Raw genomic sequence first — 21,434 nt, 5'->3', positions numbered from 1 at the left:
CCTCATAGTGGTTTTGATTGAGGGAGAGATGGCAGAAATGGGAGAAAATAATAGCAAATGAAGCAACTGACAAACAACTAATCTCAAAAATATACAAGCAACTCCTACAGCTCAACTCCAGAAAAATAAATGACCCAATCAAAAAATGGGCCAAAGAACTAAATAGACATTTCTCCAAAGAAGACATACAGATGGCTAACAAACACATGAAAAGATGCTCAACATCACTCATTATCAGAGAAATGCAAATCAAAACCACTATGAGGTACCATTTCACACCAGTCAGAATGGCTGTTTCTATTTTCTTCTATCAAATCTCATTTGATTTTTTAAGGCAAAAAATTGTTGGTCCAGGTTGGTAAGCAGCTATAACATATTAGTGATAGAGCCAGGACCAAAACTTTTCTTCTGACTCTGGGGTCAGTATTACCCTTGGACTGTGATTTCATTAGATTGACATTTGTGTCCAGAATTTCTAAACCCCATCTCATGGCCCAGGCGTTAATGTTCCATTTGTAATTCTAATACATCCTCCTAAAGATGGAAGAAGATTTTTAGAATTTTTAGATTTGTTTTCTTATTCTTTTGAGTGGGAATCTGAGTAATGAAGTGTCCTGAAGACAAGCAGCAGGAGGGGGAAGGAAATTCAGCTGATTTGAAGAAGCCACGTTGAATTCTTCCCTTTTCCTTTTTGAGGTCCCTCTGAAACAGGGCAGAAGTCTCATGGATTGGATTCGACTGACCAAAAGTGGAAAGGACCTAACGGGATTAAAAGGCAGATTAATTGAAGTAACTGAAGAAGAACTTAAAAAACACAACAAAAAAGATGACTGTTGGATATGCATAAGAGGTAGGTGGAATTTACTGTGTACTGCAGAATGTTTTGGCGGGCTTTCCCCTTGTAATGCCGTATACTTCTTGGCCCTGTTACTTGGTAATATGATTCACAGTTAGTAACAAAACGTTAGTTACAGTTAGTAACTGTAAACACAATTTTCAGTTAGTAACAAACATTTGCAGTTAGTAAAAAACATGCCTTATGCTGGACAATAAATAAATTCTTTAATTCTGAATTTGAACAGTATTTCTCTCTAAATCAGTGTTCATACAGTATTCCTGTACTGTATTCCCTTTGAAAGAAAACAAGCGTTTGACAGATAATATAATACAAAGTAATAAAATTATTCAGCAGCATCTAGTTTAAATGCATTAATGTTCCACCTTTGTGTCTTACAACAGAATTCCATAGGAAAAAAGTGTCTCTGAAACTCTAAAGTAAATCAGAAAGCCCACATTAAAGCAGGATCTTTTGTTCTCATTTGCAGCAATTTTTATTACTTAATCCATGTTTGTTAGCAATATTAGTTACCTGATTTTCCTAGCCCACAACAAATTAGAAGCAACAAATTGGAAATACTGAGTTGGCCAAAAAGTTCATTCAGATTTTTCCATAAGATATTATAGAAAAACCTGAATGAAATTTTTGACCAACTCAATAGATAGATTGGGGAGAATGAGCAGAGAAATAGAACAGTAGCTGATGAAAGTAGATTTCGTGGTGTCTGCCAACCTGGCATGGTGAGGGAAGCAAAAACAATGAAGGGCTTACAGCTCTACGCTGGGTCTCGACAGAGTCCTTGAGTCATCCAGCAAGAGTTCAGTATATTTGCTTTCCTCAGTTTAAAGAAGAAAGGAAATGAATCACTTATTGCTGTTATCACTGTTGTAATTTTATCACAGTATAATTTTGATTTGGGGGGTGTGTGTGTGTGTGTGTTAGTCACTCAGTCATGTCTGACTCTTTGTGACCCCATGGTCTGTAGCCTACCAGGCTCCTCTGTCCTTGGAATTCTCCAGGCAATACTGGAATGGGTTGCCATTCTCTTCTCCAGGGTGTTTTCCCAACCCAGGGATTGAACCTGGGTCTCCTGAATTGTGGGCAGATTCTTTACCATCTGAGCCACCAGGGAGGCCATTGTTGTTAGTTATCCTGGTAACACTGTCACCCATATGAGGGCAGAGACCATGTCAGTTACCTGCCCTGTCTTCAGTGCTTGGTACATTGAGGTCATCCCTTTGTTTGTTGAACTAGTGCAACACTTATCATTTTCAAGAAGTTTGGTTACTTGAATAGGTGTGTGGTTGTCCCAGTCAATCAGGGATAGGATAAATGGAAAGACACCAGTAGCCCTGTTAGTTTGCTAAGTAGGCACAGACAAAATATAACAAACTGAGTGACTTGAAGCACAGAAATTTATTATCTCCCAGATCTGAAGGCTAAACTTTGAGATCAGGCTGTCTTTGGGCTTGAAGAAGAATCTGTTCCATGCTTCTCACCTTTCTTCTGGTGGTTTGCTGGCAGTCTTTGGAGTTGCTTGGCTTGTTGGAAAATCACCCTGATCTCTGACTTCATCTTTATATGACTTTCCTCCTGTATGCTTGTTGGTGTCCAGATTTGCTGATTTTATAAGGACACCCAGTCATATTGGAGAGGAGCCTGCCGGATTCTATTATGACCTCACCTGATTACATCTGCATTGACCCCGTATCCACATAAGGTCATGTTCTGAAGTACTGCAAGACTTTAACATCTGAGTATGAGGGATACACAAGTCAACTCATTACAGATGGAAGTAGTGTGTAGAATGTTTTCCAGCAGCAGAGGGTATGGAATCTTCCAGCAGGGGCTGGGATAGCTTGTTCTAAGACAGATGCTCTTTGGGAAGTTTCTCAGGGAAATAAACTGTTTCTAATACCCTTCCTGCCTTCTGTCTGTGCTGCAGACCCATTTACCAGGTGCAGGTCACTGGCAGCAGGTGCTGTCCCCATTCTTCCTGAGTGTCTTCTGCTGGCCTCTGTGAAGTGGAGGTCAGTTTTCCCATGAGCATCTCTCAGCTGGTCCAGGCTACAGGCATGTCTGACCTGTTTCTGCAGTGAGTGAAGTTGCTGAGTCGTGTCCGACTCTTTGTGACCCCATGGACTGTAACCCCCCCAGGCTCCTCCGTCCATGGGATTCTCCAGGCAAGAATACTGGAGTGGATTGCCATTTCCTACTTCTTCTGCAGTAGGAAGCCACTTTTCCAGAAAAGTCTCTCATGTGAACCCTTCACATCCTAATGCTGTTAAATAAATGAGTCGTTGTTATAGTACAGCAATACTTTATTATTCATTTGATATATTGATGGAGACCAGGGACTGTTTTGGTATGTTTGAAACATAATACATGTTGTTTCCAGCTACATATCTCCCACAGTGAATTGAATGGCTGGCACTCTTCCAGTGAGGTCATTGATTTAAGGTTAAATTCTTTTAGAGTTTCTATTGAAGAGTATATTCTACCCTATTAATAAGACTTCTCCCCTGATTGCCAAGTAAGATGTGTTTGTTTTTTTTTTCCTATTGACAGAGTTTGGTTTTTAATTTTAATAAAGAAGCAGTTGATTGAGACACTGCCCTGGGATCTTCCACTCTAGCAGGAGAAAGTAAATGACTGTTGGACAAGACCCAGAGAAGTGCCCTATGAGGGCTATAAGGAAAGTGAGATCAGATTTCAGGGAGGGAGACATGGGTTAGGAAAATCAGAGTGCTTTTGTGATAGAGATAAGCCTTGAAACGGTGTTGAGGATTTCAATGGGAAGTGAGGCAGAAGCACACCCAAGTGGAGGGAAATGCATAACTAAGGGTGTAGACACAGAAAAGCTGGAGGTGTGTTCTGGAGCTTAGCCTACGTGTTAAGAGAATTGTAAGAAAGGAGACTATAAAGGCATGTTAGGGAAGATTGCGGAGGACCTTGAAAACCAGGCTGAGAAATGTATTCTTAATTTTGATAGCAGTGTGAACTATTGGAGATGTTTGAATGTGGAAACAGTATGATCAGAGATGGCCTTGGAAAGATCAGTCTGGTGGGTGTAGTGGATTGACATGAGACTAGGAAAGTTTTTAGCTCGTACAAAAGTTCGGGAGGTAATAGATAACCCAGGATGTTGTCAAAGGCAACAAAGTAGGATGAACATGAGACAGATTACTGGTAATTTCTGACACAGTCGTCTAGGAAAGTAGAAGAAAGCACAGGACTAAATGTAATTCTTTTTCTTCTTAATTGTTCTAATTTAAAATATTAATGATACCTTCTTAAATGTATGCCAGATCTAGCTTTGTAGGTCAGAGATAGTGTTCGGACACAAGTTTTAATCTAAAGCTGTACCACAGATCATGGTATAAATTTTTTTTCTCCTTTTTAAAGTATTCTTCATTTTCTAACAATTACACCATTTTTATGTCAGTTCAAATTTCAGCTTGATCAGCCCAAGAGAGACATAAAATGTCTCTATAGAAAATATTTACTTTAGTATGTAATATTTAATATCGGCAGTAGTATAGTGTTAGTTACTCAGTCATGTCTGACTCTTTGCAACCCCGTGGACTATAGCCCACCAGGCTCTTTTGTCCATGGAATTCTCCAGGCAAGAATACTGGAATGAATAGCCATTCCCTTCTCCAGGATATTGGATTACACTCTCAGTCCTATCTGACTCTTATGGACACCATGGACTGTAGCACACCAGGCTTCTCTGTCCATGGGATTTCCCAGGTGAGATTACTGGAGGAGGTTGCCATTTCCTCTTCCAGGGGATCTTCCTGACCAAGGGATCAAACCCACATCTCTTGTGTCTTCTGCATTGCAGGCAGATTCTTTATCCATTGAGCCATCAGAGAAGATTTCTACCCCTTTTATCTAGTAACTAACAAAATTATTGGGATTGGCTCTGATCGACACAGTTTTGATCATGTTCTCATTGCTAGAATAGTGGTTCTATTTAGGGGAAAATGGTGTAACTTACTCACTTAAACCGAGGTTACAAGTTCATCCTGTAGCCTAGAGAGGGGCCAGACTGAAGTGTCAGGGAGGATATGACTCCTTGAACAAAAAGTGATGCAGTTGCTGGAAGTAGAGTAGATGTCAGGGATATTAAATCTTATGCCACTACAGAAAGTAGAGTACCTTGCCAAAGTCATAGCTGATGAGAATGGAGCCACTATTTTAACCTAGGCAACTTGATTCTAAGCTGTTATGCTTAAACCACATTGCACTGCTTTCTGTTTTATCATATTCAACTCTAGATTCGGAGAAGGCCATGGCACCCCACTCCAGTGCTCTTGCCTGGAAACTCCCATGGACGGAGGAGCCTGGTGGGCTGCAGTCCGTGGGGTCGTGAAGAGTCGGACACGACTGAGTGACTTCACTTTCACTTTTCACTTTCATGCATTGGAGAAGGAAATGGCAACCCACTCCAGTGTTCTTGCCTGGAGAATCCCAGGGATGGGGAAGCCTGGTAGGCTGCCGTCTAGGGGGTCACACAGAGTTGGACACGACTGAAGTGACTTAGCAGCAGCAGCAGCAGCAACTCTAGATTGGATCCTGGCTTAGCCTTTGTGCTGTAACCCACTTGTGAGTGCCATTTGTGAACTAATTCATTATGAGATTACAGTGAAGTGCCTACTGCTTGCAGCTCTCCTCTTGTGCTAAATAACATTACTAATTAAAAGTCATACAGGTTTTTCCATAAGATATTACTGCAAAACCTGAATGAGGATTGAGACTATTTTTATTTTTAGAAATTTAGTGAAGTATAGCTTTTACTTTTTTGTGTGACTTTGTGTATAGTTGTCACTCGGGCTCTAAGTTTTACCTTTCTCTTTCTGTGCATTGGTTCACTCGTGTAAGCGATATTTCTTGGGATCTACTATATGTCATGCACTGTACCAGGTCCTGGGTAGTGACCTGGGTATTTAGAACAGAGGTGGCCCCTGCTGTTGTGGCATTTATAATCTAGTGCAGAACACAAAGCGTTAACCAAGACTGAGGAATATTGTGAAAGAGAGGTCTGCTGTGTCAAGAGTGAAGATTGTGGAGGACTGAGCAGAGATGAAAGATAAGTGGGTGTTAACTAAAGAGGAAAGGGAACAATATTATAGGTTCCGGAAAAAGCATGTGCAAGGTCTGGATGGTGTGACTGTGTAAGGAAAAAAAAAGGTGTATATGTATACATATAACTGATTCACTTTGCTGTACAGTAGAAACTAACACACTATTGTAAAGCAACTATACTCCAATAAAAATTAATTAAAATAATTTTTTTTAAAAAGCTCAAATGCAACATATAGGTATTCATTGTGAATATGAGGAACTTCAAATTAGTGATACCTGTATTCTTTCTTCTCTCCCTTTTGTTAAAAAGTCAAAAATTTTCTTTCTAAGGCTCACTCACTCTTTTCTAAGTCTTAACCCTTTATGTGCTCCTATCAATTCTCTTCAGCCTCCTCTGTGATCTCAGGCAGTTGTTTAACCATTATTTAAACACAGTTCGTTCTCCCAACAGTTTCTTCCTTTCAATCTTCTCCTCTTAGCCTGGTCCTCTTGGAATTTGCTTCTTCCCCTGGGCTTTCTTCCTCAGCATTTGATATAGGACCTCTGTTAGAACATGTCAGGTTGGTGCAAATGTAATTATGGTTTCGCACCATGAATTTTGGGCTTCCCTGGTGGCTCAGATGGTAAAGAATCTGCCTGCAGTGTGGGAGACCTGGGTTCGATCCCTGGGTTGTTAAGATCCCCTGAAGAAAGGAATATCTACCCACTCCAGCATTCTGGCCTGGAGAATTCCATGGACAGAGGAGCCTGGCAGGCTACAGTCCATGCGGTTGCAGAGTCAGACACTACTGAGTGAGTTTTACTTCACCATGAATTTTAAGTCATTATAACTAGGCTCAACCACTTTTTTATTAATAAGAATAGGAACCATTACAGTCAACACATTTTTGCCAACAATAAATAAGTTTGTTTATCCTATAGCATAAAAATTTGTGCTTCAGGACTCTGCGGACTTTTAGAAAGCATTTTCTGCATCCTGCTGGTTGTGGAAGCGTCTTCCCTGCAAAAAGTCATGACATTTGAAGAAATGGTAGTCCGTTGGCAAGAGGTCAGGTGAATATGGTGGATGAGGCAAAACTTCATAGCCCAATTTGTTCAACTTTTAAAGCATCGGTGGTGTGACGTGCAGTTGGGCATTGTCATTGAGATGAATTGGGCCCTTTCTGTTGACCAGTGCCGGCTGCAGGCTTTGCAGTTTTCAGTGCATCTCATCGATTTGCTGAGCATACTTCTCAGATATAATGATTTTGCCAGGATTCAGAAAGCTGTAGTGTATCAACCCAGCAGCAGACCACCAAACAGTGACTATGACCTTTTCTTGGCTCAAGTTTGGCTTTGGAAAGTGCTTTGAAGTTTCTCAGTCCATCTACTGAGCCAGTCGTTACCTTTTTGTTGCACATCACAATCTGATTGATAAAGTATTGTTGCATTGAATAAGAGAAGATGGCACTTCCAAATGATAATTTTCTTGATTTGTGGTCAGCTCATGAAGTACCCACTTATCAATCTTTTTTCCCTTCCAGTTTGCTTCAAATGCCAAACGACCATAGAATGGTCATTAGCAGTTCCTGGGCCAAATGTGTTGTTGATGTTGCAAGTTGTCTTCACTGCTTTATGACCCATTTTGAACTCCAATAAGAAAATCACTCAAATTTGTTTTTTGTCTTAACATAATTTCTATAGTCTAAAGTAAATATAAAATAAACAGCAAGGAATGTCATTAGCAAAAAAACATAAAAGCAAGAAATGTGCATTAAAATTATATGTAACATAACTGTATTTATTTAGAACATATTCCAATATCAAATGGCAAATTTCAACAATGCAAAAACTTCAATTACTTTTGCACCCACTTAATATATTATCTTTTGGGACACTTCATCTATTACTGTCTTTTAATTTAAATTGAGTTTCAGGGTATTAATTTACTGTTTCTCTCCCTACCCCTATCATCTAGTACAGGGCATGGCTCATGGGTAGTGCTCAGTAAGTATCCTTTGAATCATGTGTAGAACTTTTAAACAACCTTCGGTAGGGATATTTTAATGATTTCACAAAATAGTAACCAGTTGAGAGACTTGTAATTTTGCTATTTCCAGATGATTGGCTCTTGGAGTTAGGAAATATATCAGTTCCTTAATCAAAATATTTGTTATTTCTAGACAGTTTTCTAATATATTCTATGGTCAGTTATTCATTTTGGGGTCTCATAGAATGTAAACTGCAGCCTGATGGAGCTCATATGTTATCTTTCCTTGTACAGCTTCATGTTGTCTTCTGCAGGCTTTGCACTCGGCAGGGGTTAAATAAATATTGGAGGTTTCTTCAGGGCCATTTTTGGTCATTAATATTTTCAGTTAAACCTTTTATTTTGAAAAAGTTTCAAACTTACAAAAAAAAAACAACAAACAGTTGTAAAGGTGATGCAGTGATCTCTAGAAATCCTTCACCTGTCCTGAGTCAACCATTATTGACACGTTGTTGTTGTTATTGTGTTTGACTTTTTGTGACCCCATGGACTGCACCATGCCCAGCTTCCCTATCCCTCACTATCTCTCAGAGTTTTCCCAAGTTCATGTCCATTGATCAGTGGTGCCATGCAACCATCTCATCCTCTACTGCCCTCTTCTCCTTTTGCTTTCAATTTTTCCCAGTACCAGAGTCTTTCCAGTGAGTCAGCTCTTTGCATCAGGTGAGCAAAGTATTGGAGCTTCAGATTCAGCAAAACCCCTTCCAGTGAGTATTCAGGGTTGATTTCCTTTAGGATTGACTGGTTTGATCTCCTTACAGTCCAGGGAACTCTCAAGAGTCTTCTCCAGCACCATAGTTCAAAAGCATCAATTCTTCGGCACTCCACCTTCCTTACTGTCCAGCTCTCACCTCCATACGTGACTACTAGGAAGACCATAGCTTTGACTGTATGGACCTTTGTTGGCAAAGTGATGTCTTTGCTTTTTAATACACAGTCTAGGTTTGTCATTGCTTTCCTTCCAAAAAGCAAGTGTCTTTTAATTTCATGGCTGCAGTCACCATCCACAGTGATTTTACAGCCCAAGAAGAGAAAATCTGTCACTGCTTCCACTTTTTCTGCTTCTATTTGAAGTGAAGGGATCAGATGCTGTGATCTTAGTTTTTTTCATATTGAGTTTTAAGCCAGCTTTTTCACTCTCCTCTTTCACCCTCATCAAGAGGCTCTTTACTTCCTCTTTGCTTTCTGCCATTAGAGTGGTATCATCTGTTGTTGACATGAAAGTGAAAGTGAAGTTGCTCAGTTGTGTCTGACTCTTTGCGACCCCATGGGCTGTAGCCTACCAGGCTTCTCTGTCCATGGGATTTTCCAGGCAAGAGTACTGGAGTGGGTTGCCATTTCCTTCTCCAGGAGATCTTCCCAACCCAGGGATTGAACCCGGGTCTCCTGCATTGTTGACATAGTCATCATTACATTTTAATGAATCCATTTTATCTTCACTGTTAACTTATTCCTTATACTTTTGTATAAGAGTGTATAGGCTATACTTCCATTTCTTTCTCTTGTGTCTTGTCTAATCCTTATTATTTATTCTGCATACTCTATACATCCTGCAATATATTACTGTTTTTGCTTAGACCATCACTTATCTTTTAAAGAGATTAAGAAAATGAAAAAAGTTACCCATATTTTTACCATTTTCAGTGCTTTTTATTTCTTTGTGTTGATCCAGATTTCCCTTAAAGACTTGACTTTCACATTTCTTGTAGTACAGGTTTTCTGGCAATGAATTCTCAGCTTTTCTTCATCTGACAATGTCATTGTTTTGTCTTCATTTAGGGATGTGTTATCATTGAGTGTAAAATTCTAGGTTCAGCCATTTATCTTCCTCAGCACTTTAAAAATATCACACCATCTTCTAGTTTGCATAGATGAGAACTCTGTTGTTATTCTTAACTGTTTTCCTGTAGGATATAAGGTTTCTCTCTCCTCTGCCTGCCTTTAAAATTTTGCTTTGTTTTTCAGCAGTTTGACTATTAATATATATTTTTTATATTTTCTACTTCAGTCAATGAAGTCACTCAGTCGTATCAAACTTTTTGCAGCCCCATGGACTGTAGCCCACCAGGCTCTTCCATCCATGGGATTTTTCCAGGCAAGAGTACTGGAGTAGGTTGCCATTTCCTTCTCCAGGGGATCTTCCTGACCCAGGGATCGAACCCAGGTCTCCCACGTTGCAGGCAGACGCTTTACCCTCTGAGCCACCAGGGAACTACTTGGAGTTCTCTAAATTAATTTTGGGAAGTTTGGGGCCATTATCTCTTCAAGTACTTCTACTCATTACTTCTTTTGGGATTCCAGTTGCATATGTGTTAGTCTGTATTATCCCATAGCTCTAAAAGGCACCATTCTGGTTTTTCACTCATTTTTTCTTTGTGTTTCAATTTAATCATTACTGTTGACTTTTCTTCCAGTTTACTTATTCTTTCCAGTTTACTTTTTCTTTCTTCTACTGTATCCAGTCTGCTGATTCACCCTTCAGAGGAATTCATCTTTCATCTCTGTGCTGAACATTTATTAAGTGTCAACCTTATTTTCTACTAGATCTTCTAATATATTAAAAGTTATTTCAGTGTCTCTATCTGACAAGTTCCAATATATGCATCATCTCTAAGTGTGTCTGTTGCTATTTTTCTCTCTTGACAGTGGTTTTTATCATTTTGAAAAATGTTTCTTGTAATTTTTTGATTGAGTGTTACACATTGATTATAGATGAAGAGTAGAACCTTAGATGTTTATATTCAGAACTCATATACCTTTTCTGGTAATTAGGATGAGTCAGTCTAGTTTGTTGAGCTAAGTTTGGGGTGGTGGTTACCGTTACCATAGGTGTACCACTGACTTCAGATTCCTCTCGTAGTAGGTTAGTACTACCGTGTTTTGATGTGAAGCCTTCAGTGTTGGAGGACTTTTTTAGTTGCTCCTGTACCACTCTTTGGAGAAGGCAATAGCACCCCACTCCAGTACTCCTGCCTGGAAAATCCCATGGATGGAGGAGTCTGGTAGGCTGCAGTCCATGGGGTCACTAAGAGTCGGACACGACTGAGCGACTTCGCTTTGACTTTTCACTTTCATGCATTGGAGAAGGAAATAGCAACCCACTCCAGTATTCTTGCCTAGAGAATCCCAGGGACGGGGGAGCCTGGTGGACTGCCATCTAAGGGGTCGCACAGAGTCGGGCAAGACTGAAGCGACTTAGCAGCAGTAGCAGCAGCAGTACCACTCTTAGCTGACAGCTTGGCCTGTATACTTATGAAGTGTCTCTCATCACATTCTTGCCCCCTCCCAGGGGCAGACCGCTTTTACTTGTTTGATGTAAGATTTAGGTGCTGGAAGGAGTTTTGCAGTTTTCCTGTTAGAACCTCAATCTTAGGCCAGTTCTGTTACCTGAGCCCCAAGGGCAGAGCTTTCTCAGTGATTCTGTCACTTCCCCACTGTCTCTGACTCAGTGCAGGGTTTAAGAATGCAGGGAGATTCTTGTCTGTGGCAGCTGAGCTTTGCTCTGTATCAGAAGGGGAGGAGGAGGAGAGCAGGGCAGAGGGTGTGGGGCTGAGCAGTTTCCCCACCTGTCTTCCAGTGCTAGAAGACATCTGGTTCATATCTGCATAGAATCTGGCCTGAGTGGGCTTTCTGTCCCTCCTCCAGTGTTTGGCTTGCATTTGCCTCACGTCAGTGCAGAGTAAAGGAGGATGTGTGTATCCTGCTCTTTCCAACAGCAGCTAACCTTTGCCTGCTGTCAGTGCAGGGACTCGCATATGCGAGGCTTTATTATCCCTACCCAGCAGCAGACTGCTTTTGCTACCTGTTAGGGTTGATCTGTGACATCGGTGAATTTCTTGCTCCTTCCCCAGTAGACGATCATCACCTTGTGCTCCAGCAGGCCTAAAATGTAAATGAACTTGTCTTGGTTCTCCTGCTCTAGCCGCAAGTCTTAGAGCAGGTACTATGCACCTGGACCACCTATGGGCCTTTCTCAAATCCTCCCTGTTCACACTTTTTCATGATCATCTCATGAGGTACAGGATCATGAAAAAAGAATTGAGTGGGTGCAGAGTCCCCATGTGTCTGGGCCTCTTGGAGTTTTAAATTGGCATACTTGGCCCTAAAAGAGTTGGTTAAAATTCAGTTTTTATAGCAACATTTCTTTTCTTTCTTTTTTTTTTTTTCTATTTTGGTCATGCTGCACAACACGTGGGACCTTAGTTCCCCAACCAGAAATCGAACCCACACCCTCTGCCGTGGAAGTGCAGTGTCTTAACCACTGGACCACCAGGGAAGTCCTGGCATCATCTCTCTTTGCTGTGGTCTGTCAAAGGTGATGAGAAGTGGTTCGTGTGTCCCATTTCCTCAAAGGGCCTTGTCATCCTGTGGAATTTAGAGTCCTAACCACTGCACCACCAGGGAAGCCCACAGCATTACATCTTAATTAATCTTTGCAGCTTGCTTGTTTTGGAAAATAGGAAATAACTCAAAGCATAAGAACATAGTTGGCCTTTTTTTTAGTAGCAGGGCAGTTCAGAGCTGGGGTAACTCTCATTGGTAGCCCTAAGGCACAGACAGGGAAATTATCACATGAAATAGGAAAGAGGGGGTTGGAAAACTGATCCTTTAGAGATAGGATGCCTTGCTTAATGCTGTTGTGTGTTGTAAATCAGTTTAAGAATAGTAAAGGTAACTGTTGTTAATAATGTTTGGTCATTATTCTTTCTAGGAAAAGTTTGTGGATTTTTTCCCCCAAATACTCGAGTGTAACTGACTCCTCAGACTGCTGGTTAATTTTTAATGCTTTTACACATCAATTTCCTTTTAGTTAAATGTCAGGACTATTTTTCCTAGTACTAATAATGTCACATAATAATGTCACATTAGATGACCTTTGATAACTTTGCAGTTGACCTTCTGAAGTGCTGGAGACCTTTATTATGCTCCATTTCAGTTTTCCTGGGCAAACTAAGGCATCCAGACCAGATTATTTTAGCCCTTTTCCTAACTGGGCTGGCCATCATTGAAGTTGTTTGGTGCAGTTTGAATTTCTAAGTTATATTCAGGACAGTTGCTACCTGATTCTCATGTCTCTGAGGTAGTGCTGGTCTCATTTCTAGTCTCCTCGCCCCCCTCCTTAAAAATTGTGCAGCAGAACTTGACAGTAAGTACTTAAGATACTATTTTTTTTTTTTTTTACAAAATGTGTGTTTATTTATGTATTTTGGCTATGCTGGGTTTTCGTCATGGCACGTAGGCTTCTCTAGTTGAAGTGCACAGGCTTAATTGCCCTGCGGCACATGGGATCTTAGTTCCCCAACCAGGGATTGAACCCCAAATCTCCTGCATTGGAAGGTGGATTCTTAACCACTGGACCATCAGGGAAGTCCCAATATAATAATTTTAATTGTAGAGGCTTTGGTCAAATGTTCTGCCCCTTCATGGTGACAGTAATGGCCCAGAAAGCTGAATGGAAGTTCCATGTGTTCAGACAGAACATTTTTTTATGAATTGACTCAGGGCAGTAGCAGGAAGGGCTTCCCTGGTGGCTTAGACGGTAAAGAATCCACCTGCAATGTGGGAGACCTGGGTTCCATCTCTGGGTTGGGAGGATCCCCTGGAGGAGGGCGTGGCAACCCACTCGGGTATTCTTGCCTGGAGAATCCCCTTGGACAGAGAAGCCTGGCAGGCTACAGTCCATGGGGTTCGCAAAGAGTCGGACACGACCGAGCAACTAAGCACAGTGGCAGGGATCCCCAGCCTCCTTTGTCTAAATCTTTTTCTTTTAGGCTACAATTTTCCAATCATCTGCAAATGTTCTGCTGTGATGGGTGGTAGGAGGTGGATCCTGTTAATATTTTGACACATGATCTTTTACTTCTTGTTTTCAGTTCAGGCCTCTCCTCCACTAACTGTGCTGTTTCCCTGAGGGTGCTGTATCTCATTGCCCTAGGGAGTAAGCCTACACTTCTTGTGGATTTAGGTAGGGAGGGGCTTATTACTTGGTTGTATGGGATGCAGGAGAGGATTTAAGCATCATATTGCTTTTTATATTGAATTGTAGACCATCCTACATGCTCACTTTCAGAACTACCTGGGGTTTCTGATTACTTCACCTTTTGAGGGTTCTGTTGCACATACTGGCTCCCCTCCAGTTTACACATAGGCTTTATTTCACCTTTCTTCACTCTGTTAATTATATTATTGCTTATCATTTGCTTGTCAGTCTTCCAAAATTTTATTGTTGTCTTCTCCTCTTCAAATTTCTGTGCCTCTGTGGTTTTATGTCTTATTTATTCTTTGTAGTCATTAGAAAGATTTGAGGAGTGTGAGAGGCAAATGAGTGCTTTTAATCCGGAAGTCCTAAAATACTCTATTATCCAAAACCTTGCAAGCCAACATTCTATTTATTGTTCTTAAATACCAAGGCCTCCAAATGATTTACTTTTAATCATTATAAAATCCATTTGTCTTTCATTACTTTCTTTTCCATTTGTCTCGATTGAAAGTAGCAAGTTAATTGCCTAGTTTTCTAAAATAATGTGCAGAGTTCTGCTCTTGTTACAGCTGATTAACTCCTTTTGGGCTAACAGTCCTGCAGATACCAACGATAAACTCAGGACAACATATTAAAAAAAAAAAAAGCTATCAAAAAAACACTGGTGAGCAACCAAAAGCAGACAGAAACTAGAGGGTAAGGTTCATCTGTACTTGTAAGAAGGAATTATCACTGGGTGAATTGCCATTTCTTATGGCATTTAACTTGAGGTCATGCCCAGTTTGGTACTGTGAAGGGTGACTAAAATTTAGATGTAGACCCCCAGTCTTGGCTTGAAGAGTTTGGAGTTTGACTCCAGTCAAGTTAAATGCCTGCTGAAATAGTCAATAACCTTTGGAGAAATGTGACAGAATCCAGAATTTGGCTGGCTTAAAGAACTAGATGACACAATTTGTAGCATTTGCACTAACTGAAAAATGAGGAATACAGAAAAAATGATCCAGAGAGGAGTATAAGCTGTCTAAATCTTGCATATGGACAAACTCTGGGCAGCCTAACTAAGGCTAAAAGGATTGAACAGAGGTTTTAGTTTTCATTCCCCAACAGGGGAAACAAGAGTTTGGAGTTTGACTCCAGTCAAGTTAAATGCCTATTAAAATAGGCAATAATCTTTGGAGGAATGTGACAGAATCCAGATTTTCTACAACATATTATTTACAATGACCAGAATATAATCCAGAGTTTCTAGACATGCTCAAGGAAAAGGACAACTCTTTGAGATTGACCCTGAGGTGACCCATATGTTGAATTTAGTTCACAAGGATTTTAAAGTACCTATTATGACAATACTCAAGGAAGTAGAGCAACATAGATTATATAATAAATGAACAAATATGAAATCTCAGAAAGTCTCATCATTTTTCATAATGAACAAATAGACTATAAAAAATGGGAATGTAGACCTGAGAAGTGCTTTATATGAAGCAAAACATTTTATCAAATAGGCTTAATAGCAGAGTGGAACTAACAAAAGGAAGCTTAGTGAACTTGCAGATAGATTAATAGGAATTATCCAGTCTGTAGAACAGAAAGGAAAATGACCCAAAGTAAAATGAATGGAGGCTCAGGGACCTCTGAGATAAAATAAAAATGTCTAATATATGTTTATTGGCAATTCCAGAAGGAAGGGAATGGGAGAATGGTACAGAAAAGTATTTAAAGAAATATTGGCCAAAATTGGTGAAAGGCCTAAAATTATCAATTCAAAATGAAAGAAAGTGAAAATTGCTCAGTCCTGTCCAATGCATTTCGACTCCATAGACTGTACAGCCCACGGAATTCTCCAGGCCAGAATACTGGAGTGGGTAGCCTTTCCCTTCTCCAGGGGTATCTTCCCAACCCAGGAGTTGAACCCAGATCTCCCACATTGCATGCGGATTCTTGACCAGCTGAGCCACCAGAGAAGCGAAGCATGACAAATCCATTCATGATCAATACAAAGAAAATCACATAGGGGCATGTTATATTCAGACTGCTGAAAGCCAAAGATAAAGAGAAAATCTTGAAAATAACCAGAAGTAAAACAGCTGGACCCTATAAAAAAAGATTGCTGAAGATTTAAAAAAAAAAAAACAAAAACCATCAACTCTAAATTCTGTATCATTAAAGCTACTTTAAAGATACAAATGAAATAAAGATGAACTTTTTTGGATAAACAAAAACTAAGAATTTAGTATCAGCAGACCTATACTACAAGGAGCTCTAAAGGAAATCCATCAGGTTAAAGGCTAATGATACCAGATGGAAACTCAGATCTTTAGGAGATAGTAACTATGTGAGGAAACAAGGATTAGTCTTTTGTCCCCTTATCTTTTAAAATATACATGACTTTTTCAAGCAAAAACTATAACATTGTGTTGTAGAGCTCCTTAAAGTGGCAGGAATGGAGTGTGGTAAATGGTTCTTATATTACATGTGAAGGGGTTACAACATTAACTGAAGTAAACTAGTTAAGCTTAAGGATATATATTGTAAGTAAATCAGAAAGTGAAGAGGAACTAAAAAGCCTCTTGATGAGAGTGAAAGAGGAGAGTGAAAAAGTTGGCTTAAAGCTCAACATTCAGAAAACAAAGATCATGGCATCTGGTCCCATCGCTTCATGGGAAATAAGATGGGGAAACAGTGGAAACAGTGTCAGACTTTATTTTTGGGGGCTCCAAAATCACTGCAGATGGTGACTGCAGCCATGAAAGTAAAAGACACTTACTCCTTGGAAGAAAAGTTATGACCAACCTAGATAGCATATTGAAAATCAGAGACATTACTTTGCCAACAAAGGTCCTTCTAGTCAAGGCTATGGTTTTTCCAGTGGTCATGTATAGATGTGAGAGTTGGACTGTGAAGAAGGCTGAGCACCGAAGAATTGATGCTTTTGAACTGTGGTGTTGGAGAAGACTCTTGAGAGTCCGTTGGACTGCAAGGAGATCCAACCAGTCCATTCTAAAGGAGATCAGCCCTGGGTGTTCTTTGGAAGGAATGATGCTAAAGCTGAAACTCCAGTCCTTTGGCCACCTCATGCGAAGAGTTGACTCATTGGAAAAGACTCTGATGGTGGGAGGGATTGGGGGCAGGAGGAGAAGGTGACGACAGAGGATGAGATGGCTGGATGGCATCACCGACTCGATAGACATGGGTTTGAGTGAACTCCGGGAGTTGGTGATGGACAGGGAGGCCTGGCGTGCTGTGATTCATGGGGTCGCAAAGAGTCGGACACGACTGAGCGACTGAACTGAACTGAATGCCTACAACAGTCTCTTAAAATATAGTGCTAAGAGGTATATTAAAAACCCATAGATGAAATAAAATGAAATTCTAAAAAAATATTTGGTTAGCCCAAAAGAAGTCTCTGAAAGAGGAATAGAGACACAAACAGAAAACTTGGAGGGAAAAAAAAAAAAAGAAAACTTGGGTCTGGGGAGAGAGGCTAATAAGATGGTAGCTCTAAATTCAGTCACATCAGTAATTAAGTGTAAATGTAAATTTTTAATGAAAGAGATTTTCTGTGTGTATATGTGTATCAAGACCCAACTACATGATGCGAGATATGCTTTGAATATAAAAGACAAGAGTTGAAAGTAAATGTGTAGGAAAAACTATACTATGTGAAAAGTAAATATGTGGAATTCCATGAAGGTCCAATGGTTAGGACTTGGTGCTTTCATTCCCTGGGCCCAGGTTTGACCCCCTAGTCAAACCTGGGCCCAGGGGTTCAGGATGGGGAACACATGTACGCCTGTGGCGGATTCATGTTGATGTATGGCAGAACCAATACAATATTGTAAAGTAATTAGCCTCCAATTAAAATAAATAAATTGAAATTTAAAAAAATAGTTTCATTATTTTATCTCTAAAATAAAATAATGAAAATAATGTGCAGTTTCTTTACTGAACACAAGATGGCAGAGTAGTCACAATACTTGCAAAAATGGAGCTGTGCATTGAATACAATGAAATATGCCATATTTTACTATGTGAACACACCTTTTTTCCTTCATTTATTTTAGAGCCAAAAAAATGAACGGTGGTGATTAGTGTAATACATAGGCATATCACAGTATAGTGTCATAATAGTTTGTACATGTGTGATAAACATTAAATAAATTTTTGTTGGATGGATGTAATGTGGGGCTTTGGAGTTACATTTGTTTTTGAATTTTAAAACAAAAATTATTTTAAAATCTAATTATAAAAATACCACTTTTCCTTAGTAGCAGTTCTCAGACTTTTTGGTTTTAAGATCCCTTTACTCCTTTAAAAATTATTGAGGACCCCAAAGAACTTTTGTTTATGATGGTCATATCTATTGATATTTAGAAATTGAAAGAATTTCTTAATTTAATAAAAAAATAAATTTACTGTATATTATCATAAATAATAATATTTTCATGAAAAATAACTATGTTTTCCAAAACAAAACATAGTGAATAAGTGGCATTGTTTCACATGTTGGCAGATATCTTTAATGTATGGCTTTGTAGGTGACAACTATATTCTGACATCCCCTTCTGTTTTTAATCTTATGCGCTTGTGAAAGAATGAGATTTTTAGAAAGGCAGGCAGCATCTTAGTTTCACTTTGAAAAAGTTTTGATCTTGGACCACTGAAAGAGTCTTGAGCTGTGGGGGAGCCCCTCAACTGTACTTTGAAACTCCCTGACTTATAGAACAAAGACAAAATGAAACATTATCAGTTACAGTGTGTGGCCTGAGCCATGGGGATACAGTTCCCTCCTCATTGGTGGGCTGTAAAGGGTTCACATATATTGTTACCCAACCTGAAAAATTGTGAGAGCCTCCTCTGGGAGATAGATTAACAGATATAATACATCACTTGAGTCTTACATTGTTCTCTGTCGTCTAGAACTAGGAGTTAAGAATAGTTTGAAGCATGCTGAATTCCAGTTCTGAGTTCAGTTATTTGAGATATGAGGTGTGATTCAGGTTCTCTAGGTGGCAAAACACTTTTCCTCTCTAACCAGAGTTGGAGAAGTGACTAAAAAAAGAGCTCTCTGAAACTAGAAACTTCACCCATTGCTGCAGAGAACAGAAGATGATCTGGCAGTTGAACACAGATTGCCATATGACCCAAGAAATTCAATCCAATGTGTGTACTCAAGAGAAATACAAATATATGTCCACATAAAGACATGTACACAAATGTTCATAGCAGCATTATTCATTATTCATCATAGCTAAGTGGAAACAACTTAAGTGTTCCTGAGCTGATGGGTGGATAAATAAAATGTGATCCATCCATACATGGACTATGATTCAGCCATAAAAAGGAATGAAGTACTGATACGTGCAGCAGCATGGATGAATGTTGAAAATAGTATACTAAATGACAGAAGGTAAACACAAAAGATGACATATTGTGTGATTCCACTTATGTAAAATGCCCAAAGTATGTAAGTCTAAAGAGACAGAAAGTACCTTTGTGATTACCCAGGGCCGGGGAGGATGGGAGAATTGCTCCCTGAAGAATGTTTCTGCATTTTGTTAAATTGTGGTATGTATTATATGGTCCATGACCCCTATATAGGGACTCATAATTTTTCACAGTATCAGTATCAAAAACTTGAAGGGAGTCTCCCCTTTAAAGAACTGATGAGTCTCTGTTTGTTTGTTTCCATTTTAAAACTTTTTAAGATCAAATCATGAGACTTCTATAACTAGTATCTCTTTTATCCTTAGCTCCTAGGAACTTCAGGATCACTTTTAATTGCTTAGTCATAGTAATATTGTTAGGTTTGGCAACTGGTATGTTTTCTGTTACACTTTTTAAAATTTGTACACACAAACTTACACAAGCTTGAGATTAATGTATTATGATAAGACGCCCATAGTAGCAGTTGGGGTTTAAATTACCACAAATTTAAATGTACATGAGAAACCAGAGGCAGTGTTTGCTAAGATGGAAGAGCTCTTTGCATGTAAAATGGCAACATTAGTATTCAGGTTATACCTAAAATGATATTGAAATGTCTCCCATCAATAACGTTCAGGTAACAAAAGACATATTAATACATCTCTGGTCTATAAGTTGTAAAGACTGTCATTCTGTGATTTATTTGATAATTTTGAAGTGGCTAGTTTTTATTCTAGGAACTTATGTGAGAGCTCAGAGTTCCAGATATATAACATAAACAAGATAATTTAGTTGAAAATGTTAGAACAGATACCGCCAGTGCATTGCCTAAAGAGGTCAGTGTAGCTGTTTTTCTGAGTGTGCTTCCAATTGCACTGCAGCTCTGCTAGGCTGAATGAGCTATAAAATGTACCCCCTGAATGTTGCTATGGCATTTTTATTGGTATATTTAAACGTTAAAGTATATGTTCCCAATGGAACTGATTTAGTTTTAGTAAGTGACTCCTCCTCCTCTTTTTTATCCCCCAGCTTCATTGAGATACATTTGACCTATAACACTGTGTTAGTTTAGGGTGTACAACATTATGCTTTGGTATGTGTATATGTTGTGCAATTAAGTTGCTGTTCTTCACAGTAGTCAGCCAGTCCATTTCTTCTATCTACTCCTGGTTGGGGTTTAAAAAACAAAATACAAAAAATAAAATATCAGCACAAAGGAGGGGATAGACAGGTAGGTAAGTCAGTAAGTAGCCTCCTTAAATCTCCCTCTACCACTGAAAGTCATCCGTGTAAATAATCTAAAAGCAACCGTTGGGCTATGACTAGAGGATCTTGGTCTCAGCCGAGTTTCGCACCATTTGGGATTGATGTTTCATGAATCCCTTCCTACCCATCCTTGTTCTTAATGTTATTATTAGGATTTAGGTTTTGCAAAATTTATTAGTAGCCTAGCATTAATGAGATTGTATCTTGGGGTCCATAAATACTATTCATTTATAGTTAGAGGGCAGTCAGCTGTGTAAATCTGCCACACCTGAACAAAAAAATAGAGCTTTAGAAAGACATTATGTCATTTTAAAATTTAGAAAGTTGCAAAATTCTAAAAGTCAAGTGGTAAGAACTCATGGGAGACAAATCTTGCGCTTTAGAAAGTGCTATTTAAAAGTCATGCAGGGTGCAGATTTGTTATTGTTTAGTTGCTAAGTCGTGTCTGACTCTTGGCAACCCTATGGACTATAGCCTGCTTGGCTCTTCTGTCCATGGGATTTTTCAGACAAGAATACTGGAGTGGGTTGCCATTTACTCCTCCAGGGGCTCTTCCTGACCCAGGGATTGAATCCAAGTCTTTTGCACTGCCTGCAGTGGCAGGCAGATTCTTTATCGCTGAGCCATCTGGGAAGCCCATGGTGTAAATAGAATACAGTAAAGCATGAAGGAAAAGCATAAAGCTAGGTTCTTTGTGACTGTTTTCTTCTGCCACAGTCAGGGGTCCAAGTTTTAGTTGGTAGGAAATGCTTTGGAAAAAAAAAAATGGAAAGAGATAAGAGGGAAGAAGAAAAAGAGGGAAG

At 39.5% G+C, this 21,434-nt stretch overlaps 1 protein-coding gene across 1 annotated transcript in view; it reads left to right on the top strand.

Annotated features, from left to right (window-relative positions):
- The window catches only part of CYB5R4 (cytochrome b5 reductase 4), a 117,053-nt gene that overhangs the window by 8,270 nt on the left and 87,349 nt on the right, over nt 1-21,434 (top strand). The window contains exon 2 of the mRNA NM_001038159.1: nt 697-850. Within this exon, the coding sequence (NP_001033248.1) occupies nt 697-850 (154 nt within the window). The remainder of the gene's footprint in view (nt 1-696; nt 851-21,434) is intronic.

The sequence above is a fragment of the Bos taurus genome, chromosome 9 (assembly GCF_002263795.3).
Source record: "Bos taurus isolate L1 Dominette 01449 registration number 42190680 breed Hereford chromosome 9, ARS-UCD2.0, whole genome shotgun sequence".
NCBI lineage: Eukaryota > Metazoa > Chordata > Mammalia > Artiodactyla > Bovidae > Bos > Bos taurus.
This window is presented reverse-complemented; position numbering and strand designations above follow the sequence as displayed.